At 41.0% G+C, this 27470-nt stretch overlaps 1 protein-coding gene across 1 annotated transcript; it reads left to right on the top strand.

The window, feature by feature from the left end:
- Nucleotides 1-11701: 11701 nt before the first annotated feature.
- LOC104080510 (protein FAM19A1) lies at nt 11702-11850 on the top strand (the record flags this gene model as incomplete). The annotated part of the gene is made up of 1 exon (XM_009582926.1): nt 11702-11850. A coding segment is annotated over one exon (149 nt), but the record flags the coding sequence as incomplete, so codon positions are not given.
- Nucleotides 11851-27470: the final 15620 nt, after the last annotated feature.

Here is a 27470-nt window from a genome sequence, read left to right as displayed (position 1 = left end):
AATGTAAAATGGCTGCTTCGAGATCATAAGAGACGTACTTCAAGTAATTTCCAATTTCCTCCTCTGTCTGGACTTCAGCTTTCAAGATACTTTCCCCTTTTTGATGAGGATATGAGTACGTCATAACATTTCTTGGCTGTAGTACTATATAGGAAAGAAACTGGAAATCATTAGCTAGAAGTAGCTGAGTTACGTGAATTATACACCTTTCCCCCCCCCAAGACATAGGGATTTTATCTTGAGTTGAAATTTATTGATGTTTGCCAGTGAAGTGTTAGCATCAACTTAAAAAAAAAAAAAAAAAAAAAAAAAAATCTGTTTAAAAAGCAACTTTAATTAAAAAAAGCCTATTCCAAATTCTCAAAGATAGTATTTGGATGAGTACTGATCATTACCACAGGTAAACAGGAGGAGAGAAAAATAAATGCATTTTCTGCCTGGCCTCTTTGGTTCTGCTAACTACAGAGCTCCCAGCACACCACTACTGTTTAACTAATAAAAAATAAATTAATATGAATTTCAAGCCAATGCTGTAATCTATCACACGTTGCTTTCAAAGTAGGAAATTATTTGCTCACTAGACTTCATGTATTTCCACTCAAGTATGCAGCCCTTTTTATTCATATTATGAGGGAACAGAGTGAACTGAATTGCACATGTATTCAAAGAAGCAGTACAAAGCTGAACAGGAGCCAGATGATCAATTATTAGGAGGTAGTACTGCATTGTGTTGTTCGCCAGGAGCTCCAAGAGAGACGAGAAAGAAATTGTCAAAGAGAGAAACATTCAATGCAGTTACAAAAAAGGTAAAAATAGAGAGAGAGGGGGGAACCAGAATAAATCATGGTTAGAATTGTATGCTGAGAGCTGGAGCGGAAAGACAGAGCAAATCAAGGTGATAGGAAATAAAATACTGTTCATCAACAGAAACAGGGAGGAGAGAGACATCAAAACATGGAGACTCATGCAAAAAAAGGCAGCTCAGGGTAGTGACTATGGGAAAATGTAGGGGAAAGGAGGTCTTGGGAATGTTTAAAGTAGTTTGGGAAAAGAGAAAATCAGTCAGACTTGATTTGTTTGAGATGAATGTCACCGACACAAAACAAGAAGAAGAAAATAAAAGGAACCATAAGTTACCATGAAAGAAAATACTGCCGTTGTCCTCTCCCTTAAAATTTTGGTGAGGAGGAGGCAACCACCCACCCTTCCACTAAGGCTTCCCATAGAAGTGGCCACAGCGAAGAGTTAAATTTTGAGAACAGTAAGGTCTGAATCCCACGTCATCCTCTGCTTCCCTCCCTCTTCCTCAGATGTAGTTTGGTCCTGACCAGTAGTAAAACAGCTTAATCATGCTTAGGTCTGGATGAAATAGATTATTTTGAGAGAGAATTTTTTTAACTCGTTAATTTATAACCACAGTATAGTAGTCTGAAAATTAAAATATTGCTGTTCATATATCCAGTCTGTAACATTTACTGAAGTGTTTGACTGTGCTTGAAGCTAAATAAAGTTCAGTAATGAGTGTGCTATAAATTCCTTAGGGTGGAGACTACCAAGTTCTTCTGCTATGGGTAATGTATGCAGTGTAAAATGCCTTCCATGCAAAACCAACTGATCCCTTCTGTTGCTTTGGTTCCATCCTCTGTCCTTCTGTACCACTGTACAGTCAGTTCCTGGCAAAGGTGTCATTTTCTACTCATATGTAGGACCAGCTGCTGGTGGTCACGGTGTGAATGACTCTAGGAATATATGGGGTGGGATAATGTGCACACTTGTCCACTGAAAAATGACTGAGAAATGATTGCTTGACATTGCTTAGCTGCAGCAGAGTATAGAATTTACTGCTGCTGCTCGTGGCACGCAGCACCTGTACAGTGACATTTTCATTACATGTGCTATAACTTATGGTCCCTTTTTTTCCTTTTCGTGGATCTTGTAACACGTGGTCAACCCCATTGACGAAAATGTTACTGCCACTATAGCAAGACAACTCATCTGTAAGAGACCCCATTCAAAACATCTTCTCTTTGATCCCACCCTAACATCTCAGTTTTATACATTGGCCAAATTCTTTTAGTCCCATTCTTCCTTGTTATTTTATTTATTGCCATTCTTTGGAAGATTAATGCGGCTTCTGCACTGGGTATAATTCTCTATATCAGTCTGTCTATAGTATCTCTGCAATCCTAGCTCTTCATCACCGTACATTCTTTATGGATCACATTACTTTCACCACCCCTTATCTAACTACTTCATAAAAACCACCTCACACATTTATAAAGCATGACAAGAGCATTACCATAAACTATGTTACTCTGCTCAGTAAACACATCACAGACTCTCCATAGGCTAATCACCTTAGTGGATAAAATTATCTGGGGATGAATTTATCTGCAGCAATCATATCAAAAGACAAATGCTGTATAGAGCAGCATTGTTCTGCTTTTCCATCACTTTGTCTCAACTGAAAGCCTGGATTTTAAAGTTGATTATTGCTGATCTTCTTTGTAATCAGTAGATTTATTTATGGATATTTAACAGAAATCCTAAAAGTGTGAGATTTTCATGTACCATATGAAAGAATAAAGAATATGTTATGAGTGTAATAAGCAATTTTGGGTCTCTTTTGAGGTTGATGGGAAAAGTAATATAGTTTCCTAATTTGGAGAGTAGGCTGAAGATAAAGGCATTTAATAAAAGGATTAGGCAATTTTAGAGATCTGGAAACATCAAGGTGTTTGGGGAAAGCCTGTTGGGCAAGAGCGAGACTCTGGCAGGACCACACAGTTCTCGCATGGTTGACATAGAATAATTTCTAAATCCTTTCTTAGTAACTATTTCTCATGCACACTTCTATATTCATTTCTCATGAGCAGCTGTGCCTAAATCACATATTTCTTATCAGCCTAATTATTCCATCTGAAAAGAGAGTTATCCGATCTTTCTTTCATTGTGTGCCTTTTCTAAGACTCATTTAACTTAACACTCATTCTTTGGATGCCTTTTGCTGGCAGCAGTTAGAGGAACAACATTCTGAGGCCCCAAGAAAAATATTCTGTGGCTCACCAAGTTTTGTTGTGAGGAGGATATTTTCAGGCCTGTTTCCACTTTGGATTTTCACTGTGCTCTGGCAAGGAACTGGAGATGCCTATATTGGAAATGTTCATTTCTGTTCAGCAGCAGAATTGTTCATTTCTCCACAGCTTTGTTACCTATGAAATTTGTTCTGGGGAAGAATTGTGCAGCTGCAAAGCAATGTTCAGAATAGCATAGCAGGTCTTTTTAATCTCTAGTTTTATACTGCTGCCTGCAGTTTAAGTTATAGGAGGAGTACTGCTTCAATGCAGGCATATTACGTCTATTTTGCCCAAACTGGTTTTTTTTATACTCTCTGACAAATCAAGTATTAAATTTTCCAAACCACCCAAGTGACTAAGGCCAAGATTTTTTTAAAGATACTTCCAAATTTTATGCTCAGCCTTACTTAGGCCTACATCATTTAGATGAAGAAATCCCATTTACAAGTGATATAGACCTTTAGGAGTGCCATATCTCACTGAAAGTCAATGAAATTTAGAGTCATAATGCCTATTACTTTTTGATATGGAACTTAAGATATTTCTCAAAAATAATGTTCTTCTCTTTCTGAATTTTCGAAGTCCTGCCTCTTCATATACATCTCCTAATAGCATTCCAGAGCTGTAAATCCCACCAAAATTTCTAATTTTTAACCTTCATTTCTCAAAGTTGCTGTAAGTTGATCTCCCTTTGAAGTAAAAAAAATCTCATTAAAAGACTGAAGATTCCCACTAAGAGAACATTGGATTCTTGACTGCCTCGTGAGTTACATGTCTGCTTTTTGTAGTTCATCAATACAAGAATGCTAACAGTACCTATTACAATTCACTTTCAACACTCCCTGTGACAAAAAAGCAATCAAACGTATAGGGTATACGTATGGGCCTCTGCAGGCAGCTCTGCCTGATTGCTTTCACTCTGCTGTCTATCAGGGACAGCATACACACACAATCGGTGGGATTTTCTCATAAACGCTGTCATTTTTGTGTCTTTTGTATACTGTACACGTGCATGCAAAATCATAATTAAAACTACCCATAACTCTGCTTCAATAACAGCTAGAAGCAAACTCCTCCTCAGTATTCCTCTCCAGCCACTCTTGCCCTGTTGACCTCTTGAATACTTCAGCCGACGCTGGTTATTGCATTGCCGTTTGAGATGCAATGTGCCAGAGGCAGTAGCTGCTAGAAGACTGTCTTGTTTTTCTTGGATACCATTTTTCCTTTGATTCATCTTTAAGAGATTTTTTTTTTTTTTAAATATGCATAAGAATAAGGTCCTGTGCAAATTTCTCAGGAGATCAATTTGCAAGGCTCTTTAATAGAAAGACCTATTCTCTAGTGTGTATATTGGTTTGATATGGAAATCCATAAGCCTGCCCTAGATCCACCCACATCTCATACACTGGTGTGCTCAGGGTTTTCTTTGTGAATACAAGAGTAGAATCCGTACCATTTCTCCTTTGCGAAAAATACTTATTTTTAATTTCTGTGAATAAACCAGTTCTCGAGGATCAGAGTCTATTCTGGGTGTAAGTATAAGAATCTGTAAATCTCTCAGATAAAAAGCCTCCTGTGGCGGATGGCAGAGAGCATGAGTAGCAAATTGTAAAAGACTACAAATCCATGTGCTAATTAGAGCTTTGCATATCCCTGCTTCCCCTATTATACTGAATGGGAAATAAAATACAAATGGGAAAAAAAAAAAGAGTTAGTTCAAATGAAATACCAACATTCTGCTGAACAAAATATTTTAAAGATATTATTTTTGTCTAGAAATTCTTTTGTTATGGATCTTTGTGGAAAAGTTTGATTTCATGGAAATGGCCTTTTCTGTTGAAACTACTCTTAGAAAATTAGCTTATAGCACCGTAAATAGCCAGAGATGCCTGTGCTGAATGCACATTGCCCCTCTTAGCTTTTGAATTCTGACTCCAGAATCTATCAAAACTTTGGCTAGTATGAAATTAATTTCCATTGGTAACTGACCTGCTTTGTCCAGCAGTTCTTCTCCAGACTCTGACCATATGTGCAATGGGTCAACACGAACCAAGACGGTACATTTCTGGTCTTACTAGAAATAGGGTCGTTGTATCAGTGATACAGAAATCAGGGCCTGAACTGAACGGGAACATTGCACTCACCAGGAAAGAGGCCCACGGGCTCCCGGCTGAGCTGTGACCTCCATGAGTACTCTTTTAAGTGATGTAGACGTTGGAAGAAGCTCAATAGGAGTTTGAAATGAACCACAATGTGAAAATCCACAGGAAACCAAATTTCGCTAGCCACACTCCTCATGGAACTACTTGTTCTGGTCTTTTGTAAACAAATAGCATTTTTTTTAGAGGAGGTACCTTGTGTCTCCAGAACCCTTTCATAGCAACAACATTCGAGAAAATAGTGTCTCAACCTAAAACTTAATGACCCACACCGGGAATCGCTTATGTTGCTGCAGTTGCATAGAGCCTTCCCAAACTGAAAATAATATATAAGCCACATAACGAACAATGAAAATACTGAATATTAATGAAAATATAAATATAAATTTAGGGAACAGAGGACTGCAGTCTATTCTGAACCACTGGGCAAAAAAAATCCAGTATATAACCAGGAGGCTTGCAAAGCATGTGCGGTGCGTTACAGATTCCCACAGTTATGGTAGCTCCATGTATAATGAGTAGCCCATGAATCTGTTTGTATCAGTTATCATAATGGGAAAGAATTAGGTATGGCTTAATGCTAACTTTTTATACTTGGGTCCATTTTTTGACGGTACCTTTGTGCGACTTAAAGTTCATGGGCCAAATTCAACTGTTTTGTAACTACATTGGAACTGATGGCACTCTGGCAGCCGAGGTACACTTAGCCTTGACCTTAGAAAAATGAGTAAAAACCCTAAGCTCTGTCTGGTTGCTCTGCAGCCATTGTCACTCTCCATGTGCAGAAATGCACGCTCCTTTGTGTGCAGAAATGTATCCTGTAAGCATGATCCTTTTCCTTCTGGAGCAGATACAGGGTGTCAGTGGATTATATGTAAAACAAAAATTGGAGTGTAATTGCAGTGTGGCTCTGAGGAGTCTTTTATTTGTTCACTTACGAAGTTGCTCGTGGAGTAGCATGGGACTTTGTTTTTCCATCTGTTACATATTCCTGTCAGAAGCAAAAATGTTATTTTGTAACATAGCAGTGGCTTATTATTTCTTAAAGTAAAGTAAAGTATAGTGTTTTCCCCTGAGCACAGTGTAGTCTGTAGTTCTGGCACATTAGCTGGCATAAACATTTTGATTAAAGCTTATGAATGTATTAATTACACCTGGGAAGTTTCCAAAGCTTATTCAAACTGCAAACTCTTCAAACTGCAGCCCCCAAATCTGAATTCTTTTTAGCAAATGTAAAAATGGCTATCATAGGGTTGCCTTTTCTTTCTCTAGGATGTTTGTATAAAGACATGAGGTGGCAGGGGTGCAAATTTTTTACCCGTTAGTTTCTCTAAGTACTTTTTCAGAAAGTCTTCAGGTGTCTGAAGAATTTTTACTGTCATGTTGTTAAACATTCGCTTTAAGTCTAAAGAATTTAATTCTGTTTAAAGCTTTCTCTGATCTCCTAGGTCTAGCAATATCTGCATATACTTAAGCATTTGTCAGAACAACATATGGGTATGTGACCCCAAACAGGATGATAACACTGGAACATAGACTGTCTAGCTGAAGCTGTGTAAATAGATAGAGCTATCAAAACCAGTATTAGTCCTAATGAACTGTCTGGAAATGTTGATAAAATTGTCCATATGATTTTCTTTGCTCGTATTCCCATGGTGGATTGCTTATGGTATAACAAAGGGCAGAATTTGACCAGCAAAGCCTATGAAGTTGTTTGGGTATCACCATTTTTTTTTTTGCAAAGTAACATGAACAAGTTCTTACAACAACCTTCAGCTAGATTAGGTTGCATGGTGCGTTGATGATGAGATAGAAGCAAATGTAACAGAGGATTTGAATTCTAAAATCACTGGGTGTATGACCCCAAAAGAAAGGCATATCTTATCTATCAACCGTCTGTGCCTCCGCCAAACAACCCAAGAAGTCTCACCTAAGCGGTGCTTTGCTCATGCATTCATGCACACATGCATTCATTATGACTGACCTGCCCTAGGAAGGTCCATTAAGTGGAACTCATTTCAAGCACAGATGGTCCTGAATAGCTTAATGTCTGCCTGGTGGCCAGAATAAGTGAATTCTTGATGGCCTTAGACTTCTGATCACATACATGCAGCCAAGGAGGAAATGAAAACATGTTTATCATTTTGATAAACAACCTCTCTCATTGCTGCAGGATGCTCCATGTAACTCAGCAGAGTCAAATACTATTAAATTGTCATCACTGTCAAAGAGAGAATGTATAAGTTTTGCTACCTGAGTCATAGTTAATGACTTCCACAATGTGTAACACAAATCAGTACTGCTGTTTGCCTTTTTTATGTTTGTTTACTGATAAGTTCCGGCTTGGCTAGAATACAGAGGCGAGTTATAATTTTGAAGTGCAAAATATGCTTTTATTATTACCTCTCAGCTAGAGATATAAAAAACAGAGATGACTAGAAGATGGCTTTTTGGCTTCTGCCAAACATGCACTCAGACCCTATAGATGATTAGATATTTTAAATCACAGCCACCCACAGTAGGCTCGTACTTATGATAAAATATTTCACTCTGCAGTGTGTAAACTCAAGGTGGCTTTATAACAGAGAAAAAAATTAACATGATTTCAGGAGTTTACTGTCCTCCAATTAGAATTAAACCATTTGCAAGAGTAACAAACAGTTATCCCTGTTTTACAGTAAGAATGATGTATAATTTCTACAGTTTTGTATTTTAAGCCTATGCAGAACAAAGACTTCCGAAAGGCAGGGAAATATGAGCAGAGTCATAATGCCACAGACAGTTGCCATCTTCAACAGTCCAGAATCCTTCCCGGCAGCCAATTCTGTCCCTCTTGCTCTGGTAGGCATCACATTTCTTTCATGCAAAGTTGAGGGCATCCTGTGAACTGAGTGCTCAGAAGGGGTCAGCTGTTCTTGCTACCAAGTCCTATTAATGTTTGGAGTGAAGAGGATGTAAGTCATGTTAGGACATTTTCATTCATCTCTGAAGCTTCTTGAAGAAAGAGCAAAGCTAGTCCTGATTTGCAAGTTCCTATTTAATTTCTAATCTTTTTTCTGATTTTCTTGGGGCAGGAGGGAATTAAAAAAACATAAGCTGTTTTTCTTGCCAGGTGGATAAAGCAGCCCCCTTCATGAAATGTAACTGTCAACAAAACATTCAGAAGACACTTACTTGGAGGATTTTAGGGCCCTTTCCTCTCCTTTTAAGATCAATGGCAAATTCCCTATTGACTTGAATGAGTTGGATGAGGCTGTTATTGTGGAAACAAAGCCAGAAGCTACCTTAGCTCAATAGACCATAAACATCCAAAAAAAAAGATATTTCTGTTCTTTGTGACAAGGATTTAAACTGTTGCTGCACTCACAGCCTATCAGGTCAATAATTCATATTTTTTCAGGATTCCCAGCACTGTAACATCTCACCAGGTCTTCCCATAATCTAGAAGAACCACTGAGAAAAAAATCACTCGCTCAGGAGCAGAAGTCCTCAGATATTGGTATTACAGCATTTCTTGGTGCTCTCCCTCCCGCCCCCAAAAAAAAGAAAGTTGGAAATAAAAAATAAGAATCACAGAATAAAAGGGTACTTCACGTATACATCTGAACATGTTAATTTTTTTTTCAGTGGAAATTGAAGACCGTTTCATGTTCCTCTCCCCGCTCTAACTTGTTTCCTCATTTGTACAGCTGAAATAGAGATTTAAGTTGAACCTCCCCCAGTACATTTGGGGTGCTTTTTCAATGTGTTTTTTTCCTAGTCTCACTGTGTCCATTTGCATTTGTCTGGGTACCTCTATCTTTTCCCATTTTGTATATGGCTTTTAAAAAATCTGACATGTATATGCATGGTTGGTAAAATATATACCAGCAAAACACATTGCATGCAATGCTATCCAGTAGCCATTCACAGGCTAAACATGCTTTAATGGAAAAAGCTGATCCCACAAAACAAATTTTCCAGGAAAACAGGGTGTGTAACATGCAGAACTTTCTCCATGTGAGAAGGATTTTTTCTTCTGTGTCAGCTCTGGGAAGGGTCTTTTTATTATTATTATTACTATTTGCATTACAGTTATAGTCCATGCAGATAAAAGTTCCAATTAATGTACTTAACTGCCTAGTGGTAAAAAAGTGTTTTTTCATTGCTTTTATAGTTTCATTATGTTTTGCCACTCCTGAACAACTATACACTTTGAGTTAAATTCTTTGTTGCTGCAGCAAGTTGAGCTTCCACATAACTATTAAAGGTGTTATAAAGCTCATCCCCTACAACCCATTATTTTGAATACATAACCAAATGAGCAAGACTAGCTCATGTGTTTATTCATACTCATATAGCAAATTAATAGAGAAAATTAAGCATTTAGCTTAATCACAGATATTTAGCACATAGTCTATGTAGTCTAAAGTTAGAAATGCTTATTGCTGCTTACATTATCTTTATAGTTGAGGTTGCAATCAATAAAATCACAAATCTTTCTTCTCTTAGAGCATGACCATAAGATGAATTAAACCAATGAGAATAATTTCATTGCTTTCAATATGATTTGGATGGGGGAACAGGGAGTTTATCTGAAGAATTACTTCATAGAAAAACAAGCATTTGGCGCTGAGCTGATTGTCGCTATTCCTCCTATTCCTAAGAGACACTTAAAAGACCGTTTGTCAGATGATGGCTTTCTGAATCGTTGGGATCTCTCTTCCGTGGCACCTATTGGCTTTCACAAAGCTTGTGTCAGCAGGCTAAATGTACCTAATAACTAATACATGAAGCAGCATTTCTCTCCAGATGAGTGAAATATTTACTGCAGAGTTACTCTTGTCTCATGCTTGCAAACTCATCAGCGTTTAACCCCATGACCATGCAACCTAAGCTCATTTACCTTGATGGACGTTCACAGGCTTTCATCCACTGACTCACCCTGGAAGGTCAGTGGTTTGAAAATTTAATATTGTAAAACATTTCTACACTTTGTGGAGTCCCTCTTCATTGCTAGTTGTTGTACCACTTAAAGTATTAAGTGGGTACACCTTATGGCACACCAGCATATGACCTTAACAGCATGTAGTCAAGGGAGATTCCTCCCAGCCTGTCTACCCCAGTGCTTCGCTGCAGAAATGCTGCACTAGTAGAATCACCAGATAACAGGACTCGCTCCAGCGCAGGGAGATGCCACTGGACTCTCAGACCTCTTCCAAAATCCCTTGTTCACAGCCAGACGTGGATCAGCACCTCCACACTGCTTATTCTCCTACCCGGCTACAGGGTTACTATAGTGTTCAAAAGCTCCCAAAGTTGTTTCAAAAAGAAGAGTGAAAGCCAAAGATAGGAATAATGCCTTTTATGCTATAGTCAAAGCAATGTATAATTAGCATTTCACAGTGGCATAGAGTAATAATGCTTTTCTAGCAAACCTTCTTACACATCCTGCTCTTTAGTAGGCTGTGCATGATGTTTTGTATTAAGTTTAAACAAATCCTGCCAAATTTATGCGGCAATTTCATGAAGTAGCCAAATATCTTTGGGGAACAGACTGGCACTATTAAATACTCGGTGATTATGAGCTAAATACGATCTGAACTGAGGAATCAAGAAATTACTTGGGCAATGCAGTAGCCCACTGTGGGGTCTCATCTCCTTGCACTGCACTGCTAAGGTGAATGGGAATAGCACACCTGACACTTCATTTTTGTGCATAGCATATGCCACAAACACCAAGTGTTCATAAACCTTAAGCCATTGTCTATCTGTCTATCACTCCTTTGTGTTCTCCACCTAATCAAACTATTGCAAATGGTCACAAAGAACAATTAGGGAGAAGACAAATTAAGCCTGGTGATCTTGCACATAATGGGAATGTTTCCTGCCCTTAAAACTGCCAATTTAGTGAGTGGGGTAGCAGAGGGAAGTGCTGTTGGACCATCCTGTCATTTGCAGAGGCTGATTTTCATTCCCTAAGGCCTGAGTACTGGTATAGAATCAAATATTTGGAGAAAAAGCTTATTTCTGGATGGCTTCCCTTAGCCCCTGTCCTTGTATGAGAGAATATTTGGGGGAAGAGGCCTCCAATATTACAAGCGTAAAATCAGCCAACAGTTGTTGCACATTTACTGCAGCATGTTACCTACATTTCTTCAGGCCCAGACCTCGACACAGTCATTTTAGGCCAAAAATGCTGCTGATGTCAGAGAAGCTCCTAATATAAGACAGGCAAGCTGTATCTACTCTAGAGGGACATTTATCTGCATTTCCTATTAAAACCGAAGTATAGCAGCACCTGGATTATCCAGGAGCACGCATAATGGGAGAAATAACATTGCAATCCCACCTGTATAGAAGCCGTGCAGAGACACAGACAGGAGCACGCCTGGGTGCTTTGATTAGCCACTGCTGCTCTTCCTAATCAGAGTGTCAATATTCTCTTTTTCTTTTTTTCTTTTTTTCTTTTTTCTTTATTGCCAGAAGGAGGAACGTGTGAAGTTATAGCAGCACACAGATGCTGTAATAAGAATCGAATTGAGGAAAGATCACAAACAGTAAAATGCTCCTGTCTACCTGGGAAAGTGGCTGGGACTACAAGAAACAGACCTTCCTGTGTCGATGGCAAGTAGCTCCTCCTGTATATATGTCTCTGTTTGTGTACCATCCAGTAAATAGCTTTAAGTCTATAGATTATGCATAGGAACTTCGTTGTGTTCCCTATTTAACAAAACAGAAAAATCTGTGAGTGTAAGCATACATTTACATGACCTTGCCTGCTGCTTTAGTGCATGGTTCTGTGCAGCACATGGGTCACATTAAGATTTACTCACAGAAATGAGAGTATAGCGTTCAGTACAGGCACTTAGATAAGTATAACAGATTCTGTGGCAGGATCAAGCCCTTAATAAATAACTGGGCAAAATTATCCCTTGCGCCACTTCACAGGCTCCCCCCCGGTGCCACATTAGTTTTGATTCATAAATATTTCAAAGGACAACAGCCATTCATTTTGATTTAATTAGCCATTTCGAAAAGTCAGTGGCAAAATGATAAATAAATGAATCCTGTGGTCTTGTCCTGTAACGAACATTACAAAAAGCTGGGAAAAAATCTTTGTCTTTTGAAATCACTGGTGCTGTTTCTTGTCATGGGGATTTTTTTGCTGAAGGAAAAACACCGTGTTATTTGTGTCTGGGTTTCATATCAGGTCTCGCTCCACAGGGTATTCCTCTCTGGGGCTCCCCTGCCACCGCTGCAAGGTGAAACCATGCAGCAATCGGGGAGAGAGCCGCGGCTTGGAAGTGCTTAGCAAAATATAAATCACATTAAGAAGACGGGGAGTAAGTGGTACTAATCCCATTAGTTACCCTTCCCAAACAAGCCGCTCCATGTTGCAGAATCCCTCTGTGCAGCAGCTTTGTGAAACAGAATATCTCAGAAAAGTTCCCCTCTACTCTTCATGGTAAATGTCTGGTGCCGTCGTTTATACCACCCCACAGCCCAAAGGTGCTTCAAAGAGCCTGGGGTCGTTTTGGCTAGAGTTGAGGGGGACACTGTCCTGGGCTTTCCTCATCCTTCCCGTGGCTGGATGTCCAGGGGTGGCGGCGTAGCTGCAGGTTTTGGAAGCACCCAGCGTTTCATAGAATCATAGAATCATTAAGGTTGGAAAAGACCTCTAAGATCATCAAGTCCAACCGTCAACCCAACACCACCATGCCCACTAAACCATGTCCCTAAGCGCCTCATCTACACGTCTTTTAAATACTTCCAGGGATGGTGACTCCACCACTTCCCTGGGCAGCCTGTTCCAAGGCCTGACCACTCTTGCAGTAAATAAATTTTTCCTAATGTCCAGTCTAAACCTCCCTTGGCGCAACTTGAGGCCATTTCCTCTCATCCTATCACTGTTCCTTGGGAGAAGAGACCGACCCCCACCTCGCTACAACCTCCTTTCAGGTAGTTGTAGAGCGCGATGAGGTCTCCCCTCAGCCTCCTCTTCTCCAGGCTAAACAGCCCCAGTTCCCTCAGCCGCTCCTCACCAGACTTGTGCTCCAGGCCCTTCACCAGCTTCGTTGCCCTTCTCTGGACACGCTCCAGCACCTCAGTGTCCTTCTTGTAGTGAGGGGCCCAACACTGAACACAGTATTCGAGGTGCGGCTTCACCAGTGCCGAGTACAGGTTCCCTCTTTGGGTCTATCGTTTGGCATTCAGCTTCCCCTCAGCTGAGTGAGACCGGGGAGCTGTACAAGCAAATATTGGGGAAAAATAGTTTCTTCTGGGCACCTTTCCTCAATCCCATGCTGCAAAGGCACTAGCGAGGGAGCAGGGGCTGTTCCAAAGTTAGACAGGAGTATTGGGGGGCATGGTGGACTGTGTAGACAAAGCTCTGAGGCTTGCACATTCAACACTAAAAAGATGAGAGATTGGGCGTGCTTTGGAGGGATGAGAACCTCATGTTTTCTCAGTGAGTATTTGTGGTGTGTACATATCTGGTTTATGTATTAAAGATAGAAAGAAAATGTCTTATTATTTCAAAAATGCTTTCAAATTTTTAAATTATGAGGCAGTAATTCATAACTTGTTACACTGGGAATGCGATTCAGCTTCTGAACTCATGACTAAAAACATGCTATGAATGCACCTGTGAATGATTACGCTTTAATCCACATTCTGTTGTTCTGTTATTGCTTAATTACCCTGATAAAAGAAGCTTTTCTTTTTCTGTTAAGCACACTCATAAAACTGTAGGTGAAACCTACAGCTGTTCTTAACCAAAGACCAGCTGTACACGCCTTGAAGAATTTCATGTTCTTCAGCAGGTCATGAAAAACAGAGGCACCGGATAGAGCAGAGAGACACCATTAATTCAAATCTCATAATTCTGTTCAGAGAAGAGGACCTCAAAGAACGCTGTGTTAAGGAAAAAAGTTGGGTGCAGGTGTGGACTGGAGCCTAATTGCTCTGTCAGGATTACAATAAAAAGAAATGTTATTGTCTGGAATTTTGAAAGGAGTAAGGATAAAACAATGGCTAATATAAAAGAGCAAGGCTAGTCCCATTGAAGTCGCTGGTAAGACTCACAGTGACTTCAAAGCCAGCAAACGTGAACTACAAAGGAATGTCTTCCCCTTTCAAGTTCAGTTGTTGTAGTCAGCCCATAGCTTCTTTTGTAGATGGCTGGTGAACGGTTCAAAAGCCCAATATGCTGCTCGTAAAAATTAATAGAAGGGGCATTTTCTTTGGCCTTTGTTTTGTCCCAGACTTGGCTTTGTGACTTTTGACATACTGACCTGTTTTAAGTCAAAACTTTTACCTATTTAGTGGTTTTGTTCTTGCTAAGGCAAACTCCCAAAACTTCCCATGGGAGTCCCATTGATGTCAGTACTTTAACTCACACAAAGATTTGGAATTTGCTGTTTCTTTTGTATATGAGGATATTTCATAAGATCATCTGCAACTTTTTACCTTCTTTACCTTCCATACTGAAAGGATTAAGACCATTTAATCTCACACTGAGTTTTACACTGTATACGATTTCAAGCCATAATCTGTCACTAAGAAAGCATGCTTGGGTCCATTAATTAAAACTCCATGAGTGTTCAGGTACAGTATACTCACACCTGTACAGACTGATCACTTTTGAGAGATGACAAAGACTGGGAGACCCCATATTAGCAGTTTGACTCCCATCTGTGGTTGATTATTGCCTCGAGCCATCTCCACCCGATGGCTATTTAGTAGTGTGTGTAAAACAGGCTGAACCTCAGTCTTGCCCTGTTTATACCATTGGCCAAGATGTGACTTAATGGATCAGAATCAAGCTTTTGGTGTTTCTCAGTCTAATTTCATCAGAAAACACCTCATCAAGGCTGATGCTTTGACAGTTTGAGTTCATGTTACAGAGGGGAGATTGCGTTGTCTTCCACTTCTACCAGCCATTGCTCTGGGACACAACTGGGCTGAGTGGGTGGGACTGTGTGGAGAGCTAGCTTTGTTTTCTGTTTAAGAAAGAATACAATCATATGTAGGAGTCAGCTTAACCTTTTTAATAAGTATCAGGGGTGATAAATGGTCCTTTTTTCCTCTTGTTGTGAGATCTCATCATGGGTACCACACCATCATAGTACATAGGAGTCACGTATGCAGTCCTCCTCCTGAATGAGCTGAAATTCAGGCAGAGTATGGGTTATTTGTACTATGAAGGGCGGGAAGTTGCCGTGTATTCCCAAGCGTTACTTCCTGCCAAGTCCAGCAATCTCTTGCTTTGGGGCCTCATCTTAAAGTATAGTGAGGCTAGGCTGTGGCAGCCTCAGAAGTTATAAATTATTCTTTGCCGCTCATTCAGTAGACACTGTCCTAAAACCTGCCTCAATAACCAATGAATTATGTAGTAGCAACAGTGAGAGCAAAACAAAAGCCAAATCTTGTCATGAAACAGAGATGCCAGTTTCTGTTTCTTTGCCTCTTCTGTTGCACATTTACTTTCATGATTCCTTTCACTACTTCAAGGTCTTTTTTTTTTTTGAAGGATGGTTTTGAATGCTCCCTTCCCTCCCTACAATTTATCTTGTGTGGCTCTTGGCCGTAGCACATACCATGGGCATCCGTCTGTTCAGCTCTGTCATGGCTGTCATTATTTTCTCCATTTGCCCAAATACCTCTCCAGAACAAGTCCCAAATGGATTTACTTCATTTGTGTTACAGCACCTTGAGAGGGTCCCTTTTTCTTGGGAAAGCAGTGCCAAGCACGTCCAGGGAGTCCCCAGCCCTTTGCCTCCAGAGCACAGGGGACCTGTGCAGCTTGGAGCGTTACTAACCTACTCCGCAGCAATGCTGTTGGACACCTCGGCTCTCTGAAGGTACCAGAGCAAGCTCCTGATCTACCATCCTGCCCAGACACTTCAGAGACAGCCGGGGCCAGCACAGGGCTTGAGTTTGCCGTTCACACTAGCGTGCAGACCCTTCTAGCTTCACACTTTGATGGACCTGCTCTCTCTCATTTTCCTATTACTGCAGGCACTTTTTGTGTGACGTGCAGGTTATTTCTGCAAGGGTTTCTTAGCCGTGCTTCTGAATTCACACCTTTCCTCTCCGCTATGCTTACAAACAGCGTGTCTTCCTCACTTCAGAAGCCCATGAATTTTCCTCCTCCTGCAATAGGCTCTATGGACTTATGAGGGCACTCAGGTGTCAGCACAAATAGCTGGGATTTGTCCCCTTGCTAGCTGTTGCATGGCTAGTACAATTTCTCCTGTGGGTTGAGGTTTTATTCCTTTATCTCTGTTAAATGATTTCTTCTTTTGCTACTGTGGTTATCAAAGAGAGGTGTTCCCAGCAATGTCCTCTGCTTCTTTATAGCAAGTCCGCTTGCATCTTCCTGGTAGGGTCAGTGGGCACATGACGATTGTCCCTTCGGGTGTCAAGCCCACATCCTTTAGAAAATCTCTTCACCTCTGTGAATAAAGATCAGTTAGTGGCCTGAAAATTTTAGTTGTTTTTTCTTAAGTTAATTTTCTGTTATACCACATAAAACTAAAAGAAAATACTAAAATGAAAAAGAAAAAAACCCCTCATACATTTTTCTTTCTTTTTAATAGATATTTGTCATTTTTAAGAATTTTTCACCATTTCCAGTACATCTTTCACATCAAGTGGGACCAAGATTTCTTCTGTTGCTCATGCATAATGTGGAGGTATTCTTAATCTTGTTCATTACTTCATCAGAGCTTTCTTTTCCTGCCCCATCTTTCTTCTCAGTATGGAACGCACCAAGCATAGTGAAACCCCAATGAAAAAAACTGTCTTTTAAATACCTTTAAAATTGCTGTTTGAACCTTTTCTAGATGTATTCAGCATATTCTCAAAATATTTGAGGGATCTGCGTTCACAATGTCTCCACAAAAGCTGTTTTTATTTTGCTTTTGCTTTCTTACAACCCAAGGCACTTTCTTCAAATAAATGGCTGCAGACTGCTCCACGTTTGGTGGTTCTACCAGATCTTGGCATCATATGAGGTTTCATAACATCAAAATAACTTTGTTGTGACAGTATCAAATGTAAAGGTTATGCCAACACTGTCATATTTGGGTCAGGAATGTAATGTCCACCTCTCATTCTTCATTGACCTAATCTTCATGCAAAATTGATGTCAGCTTTCTGAATTTTCTTCTGCAGCATGAATAAAGTTGGCTGTGTGAGCTAGAGAGCAACAACGAGCAAGTGGCAGCAGTGAATTAGTACACTGATTGTTTTTGGTTTTGTTTTTTGTTCTTTATGGCTTGTCTACCCATGACTTGTAGTTTTCTTTGGCTGCTTCCATTAGCAAAACAGTCTTCTGGCCACTTTGGTTGGTTGGTTGGTTGGTTTGTTGTTTTGGTGTTTTTTAAGCAGTTCATTTTAGTACTCAGAATACACAAGGTAAATGTTTGATTGGACATGGGAGTCACCACCTTTTCTACATTCTAGTTGAAAGCATGTGAAAATTCTCTTATTTGGAAGTTTCCCATTCCCTGTAAGGATACACACTGTTGCTTTCTTCTGAACTTTGCAGCGGCTGCTCATATTCCTCCCAGGATATCAATAGGCAGGACTGGTCAGAAATAGCCAAGTGAAGGAGGTGGGAATAGAGGCCTGAATAAATACTGAATAAATATTAACAGAAAAGTTCTGGTAATATTCTCTCAGCTCTAACACTTCACATGTTTGTTATAAAAATGTAATAGGAATACAAGATATTTATAATTTTAATACTGTCGCTTTTATACTGTGAATAACGTGCTTTGTACCATATCATTTACGGTGGTATTGAACCATTCTGTACAGTCAGTAGGTGGTTATGTCTGTGTGTTCTTCGAGGCCTTTGAATAATACATAATTTGTTCATCTGTACTGAAGTTTACTGTGTTACGGTCAGTGATGCTCACAGACACATTTTTTTAATGGTTGAATTTTTTGTTCCCTTCTCTTCAGTATTCTTCCAGTCTTTTTTAAACTCTTTCAGAGGCAACCTCAATATTTCTCACACGATTATCTGTGAAATTTGTTGGACCACAGAGTATGGAATAACAGAAAAGCACCTGCACTGGCTTTTGAAATCAGTCACAAAGGGACTTTCATGCAGGTTGTGCATTTTGCCAGTGCTTTTAGGAAATGAGGTGGTTTTAACACTGGTCAAAACCAATGAGGAAAAAGGAAGGTGCTACTAAAATGCTGTGCAGTATCTCTCCCTCTAAATTGTTCCTGTAAGAAAGGTCTCTGTAGAGATCTGAGATGATCCGATTCCATGTTGTTTGCAAGACAGGATTTGAAACATTAGCTCTCAGGCAGGAGGACTAGTGTTTTAACTCTCCATGGCCTGCTGTTGTCCTATTTTATACCAGTCATGCATCAGGGGAAAGGGAAATCACTCACTGATACAGAACAATAAAATGAAATTACTCCAGTATTTCCCCTTCTCCCAGATTGGCTTTGGATCACATCAAGTTTCAAATCATTCCGTAATATATGAAATATTAACGTGCATGTGCATACTTCAGATTTCTATTAGTTCGAGGATTATCCATCACTAGCCACCATGCGGCCCTGTGAATTTGCATCAGACTTCATCAGGACAGCATTAACAAAGTAAACACGAGTCTTAATGACCATTGAGAGCACTGTGACTTTTAATGCCTCCCTGGGCCAGCACCTCACAACTCTCCAGTCGTGCTACTGCATGGTTGGTACTGCACCTCCTTATTTTGCCATGTGCAATGGTGGGAGCAGAGAGAGGACAGCATGCATCAGCGCTTGTTCCCTTTGCTGGCGTTTGCCCTCCTTTCTCTCACCCAGGACCTGCAGATGAAAAGGTTGTGCCTGCTGTGTCACTCCTCGGGCAGACGGTAAGTGCAACCACGCTGTTGGCATGAGCTAATTTATTTTATTGTTTAAATTATGGATAAGATGCCTACCGTAGAGTGAGCATTCGTAATTCAAGAGCGCCGTGTTCCCGCAGTACAGAGGTGCAGCATATCCCCTCGCGGGTCCCTGAGCTGGTGCTCAGCCCATGCATCCCCCCGCAGCACCCGTGCTACCCCACCTCGCACCGGCTCAGAGATGGGCACGGGAAATACGGAGACTTCCTGGCTCTCCCCGGAGTGAGTGCGGGATTCGAGCCCCGTAGAGTCAAATGAAAGACTCCTATTGACTTGGGGTCAGGTCCTTAGTAAATGCTTTGTTAGATATAATCCTGTATCTATCTGCACTTACATCAAGTGAGAACAGTTCGCAGTCGCAAAGCCAATAGTTTTCTATTTATCTAATGTCTACTTCAGGTGGAATCACCAGAAAGCCTTTTTTTTTCCACTCTGTGAAAATACTTTCAATCCATTCTTATTTCTTGAAGAAAAGGGGAAAAATGTTTTTTGAAATCCAAGGAGTCAGCTTCTCATCCCTCTAGCTGTGCTTCGGCCTAGATAAGAGGAGATCTCAGGGTCCCATATTATTAATGCACTGTCTATATGAATAACGAGCAGGCTTGGTGAATTATTTCACACTCCTGGGAAAATCTATAGCCCTGTCCTTCTGCGGCACCACTGGAACTGAGAAGGAGACTCGTATTTTTTTGATTTGGTGAATTCAGATTACTTCATTTGTAAGGAGGAAAAAAATGTATCTGTTCCCCACTAACACCCATTTAGTAAGCTCAAAAAAACCTCACAGCATATCACGTGCAGTATTAAAAAAGGAGAGAGAGAGAGAAAAAAAAAGCCTGTGTACTGAAATATTTTAAGACTTTGTTTTTGTCCAGAAACATGTCTTCTTGAAACGCCCTTGCAGCCACCCTGAAATTGCAGCCTGAGAGGTGCTGACTTCAGGGGGAGCAAAAGCAAAACTGGCAGTGACAACGCAGAGTAATTAATTCATTTGCCCAGGCACAGCAGCTCTCATTACCAGTTTGCCTTCTAATCAGCGGGGCAGAGGCTGAAGGGAGCAGAGGGGAGGTGAGTGCCTGACCCTGCTGGTGGCGGGTGAGGTTGTGCCAGAGCACAGCACCATCTCCTGGACCCAGACCATCAGGGAGCAACCTGGGCAGAGCAGAGAGGCCACGCTTCTCCCTGAACAACATATGTACAAGCGTATATATGAGTGTGTGTACATATATATATATATATCTGTGCACATACTGTAGAGTCATCCTGCCGCGGGCTCTGCATCAAAGGACGCGGTGCGGTTCGGGCACGTACGTGTGTTTCCAGTGATTAAGGTACGCAGGGGGAGGATGTTCAAGGGTCGAATCTGCAGCCAAGCTGAGCCAAAGCCCGCGGCGAGGGCTGCCGAGTCAGGCGCTTCCCCGTCGTTCAGCGAGGCCTGCGTCGTGTGTGCCGCATGCAAACATCCGCCAGCATTAGGGGGAAGTAGACGGATGATGATGTCTTTCTGGTGCGAAGATGGTGCAGCTAATGAGATCATCTGACTGTGGGTTTATGTGAGTACGTCTTCATCTCAGCTATAATTTATCTCCCTACCTGTGTCTTATATTTCTTTCTTTTCCAATTGACATTGCGGTTTCCCGCGTAGCAAAGCAACCACCCTTTTTAATATCAAGCCCATAGAACAGCTGACTAATCCAGCCCTGATGAAGTGCAGAGAGCTCACTTAAATCCCAATTTCCGCAGAAAAAACATTTTCTTTTTCTACTTAAGAGAGGAAAAAAGCCATAAGTCATGGCATTATCTCCATCTGTGTGAGGGGTGGTCATTTTTCCAGGCTCCAGCTGACAGGTTTCGGTGCTGACACAGAGGGAGCAGAGCCTTCGCAGCCAACCAAGGTGCACAGCCAGCAGCCTTAGAGTGAAATTAGGGAACGGCACGGCTGCGTAGCGGTGAGAAGACACACAGGAACATATAATTACTTCGCCTCCATACAGAGGAAAGTAACCTTTCTCCAAAATACTTGCAATAAGCCTGCTAGAGACTAAATGGAAAAACAGTAGGAGTTTTCTCCTCTTATAGGTAGTATTAAGTGTTAATCACAGCACTGGAAAGAGCCTGGGAAGGGGGTTCGGAGGCAGGGAGTGCAGGCACGGAGGGCAGACGACCATGCTGGTGCTTCAGGCACCGTGGGGAAAAAGGAGCGCAAGCTGGGTGGGGAAAGAGAGCCTAAATTAGAGAAAGGTCCCTCACAGGGGTGAAGCCACAGGCAGGACCATGCAGGTGAGTCCCATGAGTTCAGGCAGCATAAGGATCAGGCATGCTGCCTGGCCAAGCACGGAGAACAACCAGGAGAAGGGGTTTTCACAGCTTCTGCGTACGCAGATCTGCCTCGGTGAGCCCGGATTAGCCCAGAAGAGGGGCAGCAGCTCTGTGCGACTTATCTGCAAACGTACAGATGGTAGATGTAGGGGGAAAAAAGCTTCAGCGATGCTAAGGGAGGCTCCTCTCACAACAAGCAGGCATCCAGCAATGCTGAGGGAGAGATTTCCAAATGTCAGGATCTAGATGGAAAAAGCCTGTCCGAGAAGAGAGCACAAGGCCGGGGTGAGCAGTGGTGTGTCAGAGACAGAAAGCTTTGCTTGGGGAGCAAGAAGTAGCTCGGAAGAGTAAGATCTAGATATATAGGAGGGACTTGTGTGTACGACCCTTTATGTATTCGTATCCATCACAGCTACGGCAGGGTACGGAGTGTGGTCTGTAGCTGCCCTGCGTGGCAGCAGCAAGGCAGCGAGAGAAGAGCTTTGCTACCATTTACTAATTCTGTGTGGAGTGACGTTGCCAGCTGATACAGGACGCGTGGCGTCTCAGGAGTACAAGGTTTAAACTTTTACTCCATGCCTTTAAACAAACACCGGGTTTATCTTGTGTGGCAAAGCACACATGCGTGGTCCAAGTACAACATTTAAAATGCATTCAGAAAACGATTCGACACCCAGGGACAGGCTTTCAGCTGGTGTAAACTGGCGCTTGAAATCCAGAGAAGCCTGCTAGTGTGTGCCAAATGAGGAAGGATGCTGAGTTTAGGAAAATGATGCTGAGTTTAGGAAAATGAACATAATGGCGACTGGCTATTAATACTTGCTCGTGGTCTTTAGGGAATATATGGGACCAGCGTTCAGCTGATCGGTGGCCAAGAGGAGCTTGGAGAAATGTTAAGGTTGGGTTAGCATCTGTGTTTTATCCCCTTACACCAAATCTTTGCAGTAATTCAGATGATAATCTGTCTCTGCCAGGAAAGACCGAATTATTAAACGGTTAATTCTGCATAAGCTCATGTCATACATCTTTTCTGCATCGGATACTGTATTTTCAGTGCACCAGGGCTGTGAAATGCTGCTTGTCTACAGGTCTCTTTAATATAATATAGAAAATACGTGATTGGAGTATTGCAAAGCATTAAGTCTTTTTTTCTTTTCTTTCAAAGCTACCTTCTATCTATAAACATGGAGCTAGTTCACAAGGCTTGAATGTGGTTTGTAGGATTAGGATTTGAACACAAAAGAAGTGGATGATTAAGTAAAAATGGAAAATGCTGCTACATAGTGTGCTCTCTTTAAATTAAGAGGAGAACCTGAAATTATTACACAATGAAATTTTAAAGACACAATGACCAAACCTTTGTAAGAAGAATACACATCGTTAATCCTTTTATTGATGCAGTGAGTTCAAATGAGAGTCGCTAATTTAGCACTGGGATTGTCTGTTGTGTTGAACTACACGAATTAATCTGGCACCTGCAACTAGAGGCAGACAAGTCAACAAATGTTTAATTGATTTCAGAGAATTGATTATCCATAAAATTGATCAGAGACACATTTCCAGTTCCTCCTCTCAGAATACAGCCAGGTAGCTGTAGGACCCAAACCCCTCAGCAGTTTGTCAGCCCATAGTCTGTTTTGGGTGATTTTCATGCATTAACATCGCAGAATTGCCTTACATTTAGGAATGAAGTAAGTACATTGCAAGCGAGGGATTTATTTCAAATCTTAGACTTTGTGCTGAGGAAGTGTACCATTCAGCACGTACATAGCCTGCAGATTTTGGGACAGGTGTCTTTAGGCAGGTGTCAGAAAGCAGTTTACTAATCCAGAATCTCAAAGAAAGCATTATTCCTCTTTGGGAGTTAAGCGTTTCCATAGACCATTCAGTTTACTACAACAACTGTTCAAGGTTAAGCAAGCACAAGTGCTGATGTAGTACGGTAAAATTCAATAATATTCAAAAAGCGTTGCCTCTCCCTTTTGAAACTATCACGCAAAAGACAGCAGTGTGGAAAAGAGCTGTGCTCTACAATTTAAGCATTCTGCCCTCTGTCATTAGTACATAAAACCTATTCTGCAGGCAGATGGATTGTTTTTAATATGTGGTCTTGTGTAATCATTCCCTTTTGATTACAATTCCTAGGCAGCAAGCATACAGCAGAGTTTTCGAGATGCATGTGCATGGTCAGTACATTTTTTTTTTATCTTCCTAATGTGCCCAGAACTCACAAACAGCAAGGTGAAACATCAGCACAAACTATCACTCAGGAATGAAATTGAGAAGCAAACGACACTGTCCTAACTGAGGACAATGGCAAATCTCCCATTAACTCAAATAAGAGTAGAAAACATATCTCTGTATTGGTTTTATTATTACAAAATGCCCTCTCCTTTTTCTTCAGACCCCTCCACAAAATACCATCAAATGCGGTTGTACGTAATATAGTTATGCAAATATCAAATGAACTCCATTTCCTTCGGAAATTTCCTTTCCTCTTCTTGAAAATAGCTAACTGGATGAACACATTTTAAAACAAAAGCACCCATAGCCCCTGTTAAATAAAAAACCCCCAAAACCCATTAATGTAATGAACATTTGTATCACATTAGTGAGATCGTTATCCGGGGACACAGATGCCTGTTGCTCTGAGCAGGACCGGGGAAAGGAGGGTGACCACTGCTTTGAACCCCAGAGCGCAGGAACGAAGCAGTAAAGGAGAAAATCCATATAGTTTTTGACAGGTTGTGCTTCCTCTGGGATTCAGCTCAGTAGCAAAGGCCCGGCCTCATTATTGCACTGGTGCTATTCTGTTCTCGTTTGTCTGTGTATTGTGATGAATTCGGTTCATCCGAATGTCAGGTGGGGAATCAGGCGAGGAATTTGTGGCAGAGCTGGAGAAGCATAATGCTTATCCGTAGTGCAGTGACGGGTCCTTTCCTGGGATGGATGTGTAGTTCTGGCCACTCGGCTTCAAAAAAGGAGGTGAATTAACTTGGGGGCCCAGGTGTGGAGAAAGGCTTTGGCTGCTCAGAAGAACGGGCAGCCTCTATTGAGAGAAAAGAGTTGTAGGGCAGCAAAGCAAAGGATGAAAGAGTATGAATCTGATGTCAGATCAGTGTGTGAGCACCAGGAATGGAGAAAGGCTAAGAAAACAGTGGAGGATTTAATAGGTATAAAATCCCCATCAGTAAGGTGGAAATTAGAACAGTCCTACCTCTTAGAGGAGGTTGGCAACAGCTTCCCAGTAGGGATGCCAGCTAGTTTTGCAGACTTCCAGTCTGCCGTACCCATAAAAGGCAAAGAAAGTAGTAGTATTTGATAAAATAACACTGCAGCATACTGGTGAACAATGGAGGTGCCACAGACTGACATAAATCAAGGAAAAAAGCTGTAGAGCAGACTCATAAGAACTCATTCGTGTGTTAGAGACACAACCAACTGCATATATGCTTTGGCTTTAATATAGCAAGAATTGATTCAATCTGGCCAAAAAAAAATCTTATAACAAACAAATCACATTAGTTTTCAGGCAGCTGCATTTCATACCAACTAAAGGGTAAAGTCTTGGGGGGGTTGTGTGGTGGCTTTTGAAATGCAATTTTTGAAAACAAAAATGTTTTGTCAATGTTGTGAATTTATTAATAAAAGAAGGAGGGAAAAAATTGCCAAGCAGATATACGAAAAAGTTTCATCCCATTTTGAAGTCTTTAGTTACAGTTTTACTTTGTTTGATACAGTAATTTTTTTTGTTTGGTGGCCAACATTGCTATCTTTTTTTATATCCATTTATTTGCAATAACGTGCTGATAAATCAGTTTTAGCAGTGGAACCAATTAATTCTGCATTGTAAGTATTGATTAGACTTTTTTAATCTATTCTACTTGTCGGAGGTGGCAGTGCTGGACTTCCCTCGATGAGCAATAATGAGGGAGTATTGCAGATCCATTTCTACTACTACTCTGAAAGAGTGCTTGTAAGTTCTGTGTGGTCATTGCAAGAAAACAGTATTTGCAAACACAAATTAAGTAAATTATGGCCTTGCTACCTGGCTTGCATTCTTCAAATGACCCCTGGTGCCCACAAGTGGGGATTCTAGCAGAACGTATCAGTTCAAGTTTGCAGATTTCCCAGCTAAGTTTGCTCATTAAAACATAGCAAGATGGAAACTATGATCAGAATCGACCTGTGATTACAATGGACGTGGTCTAAATATATTGTGTGTAGTCAGGTTTGGTAAATAAAATGGATGGGGGAGGGTTTGAAATTCCTAAAATTCAAACGTAATTACATACTACCCAGATCTGTGTTTTACTGTTACTGTTTACTGGCACTGAAAACCTTTTGAAAGCCGATGCAATTTCCTACAATAAAAGGAATAAATTGACAAACCAGGTTAGAAACTTATGCTCCGAATGCAGCAACCCTTATGCAAAGGCCTTTGGTGAAAATTCCTGCAAGTGTGCATTGCATTGAATCAGTATATTTCTGAAATAATCAGGAACACTCATTTGTAACAAGCTTTGGGTTAGACCTTTTCCATGTGAACCACTTTCATTTTAAACTCATTATTTATGGTAAGCATAGCCACACTCTTCATGCATTTTACATATTCAATTTTCAAGCCAAAATATAGGAGCTGCATTAGCTTCAGTGCTCCCAGCAGGTAATCAGCCTCCTACGACATCAAACCTCGTGACACCAACAGTAATAGGCTGAAATAGTCAGAGCCTCCTAAGGACTGTGCCTGCCCAGTTGCTATTGAAATTAATGGGGACTGGGCGTCCATTCCCTCTAGGCAGCTTTAAAAATATCAGCCAAAACGTAGTTGTAAGTATTAACCTTTAGGAAGTTAGTGTTGGCAGCCTCCCACTGCTCTGTACTAGTTTCCAAAATCAGTAGCTCTGATGAGGCATGAGCCCTGCATGAGAGGCTCTGGTTTGATGGAACCATGTCCTCAGAGGCTGCTGGTGGGGAGCAGCTGTGGGCAATTGGCACCTTCAGGCTGTTTTGGCTGAGCAGACCCTGGGGAGTCAGAAGGCAAATGGTGAGGCTGCTCCGCCACTTTTACCAGGAGCAGCCTGAACCGAACGTGACTTTTTTTCCTGGTCTTCAGAGGTGAGGAAGCCAGTCCCATAAAGGTCAGTAGAGGCGGTGTGAAAAGGCTACCCTGACTCTGAATATGATGCAATATGGAAGTCCGGGGCAGAAAGGCCAAAAATATTACAGCCTAACTGTTAGAATAAATGTATTAGGTATAGAAAAACCTGTACGTGAATGCTTTTATGTATTAAACCTTATAAGGAACTTCTGCCCTGCTGATTTAACTGTCTTTAACTAGGGTTTTTCTCCCTTTCCTGTCTATATTTGTAAAGAAAAATAGTCTGGTATTTCAAAAGAAAAAGGGGATTAGAATCATTTATTATTGGATTACTATTAAACCAATAGAAATAGCAATAGAAATTCATGTTTTTAAACAACCTCCAGGTCTTAGGCCTAATCCATACAGATGATGACCTGTGAGGAAGTAGCGTTACAGGAATAAATTGGCTGTGGTTTAGACTGAAGGTTTTCAACCCAGCTAATAAACTCTGCCTGGAATGTTACCACAGTAGCTGTAGAGCAAACTGTCCCCTTTTAAAATTTTTTCACCAAACAGTTCTAAAATAACCAAAGTGTTATCAACACCCTCAGTGAGCAGATTGTTCATGGACATAAAATACATTCCTAAATCAAATAAATTGCTAACTGTGAAGCATTTGCTAGGCTCTGCTTTACACAGCATGAGATAAGAAGTAAATATAACATACTGATCTCTATTACTGTGTGCTGCTAAAAATGCAAGGGGATATATGCGCTCTTTCGATTTCAACAGTGCACCATTAGTAGAAATCCTGTAAGGACCACCTGGATCTCAATGACCTGTTACACTGCATCTTCACCACCATTGCGAGTGCTAGCTCTACTTTTCTGGTGGATACTATGCCATTTTAGGAAGTATTAATTGCCTTTTGCTG

This window comes from Fulmarus glacialis, unplaced genomic scaffold (genome assembly GCF_000690835.1).
Source record: "Fulmarus glacialis isolate BGI_N327 unplaced genomic scaffold, ASM69083v1 scaffold12470, whole genome shotgun sequence".
NCBI classification, from domain to species: Eukaryota; Metazoa; Chordata; class Aves; order Procellariiformes; family Procellariidae; genus Fulmarus; species Fulmarus glacialis.
The sequence above is the reverse complement of the archived record's forward strand: the minus strand, read 5'-3'. Positions and strand labels throughout refer to the sequence as shown.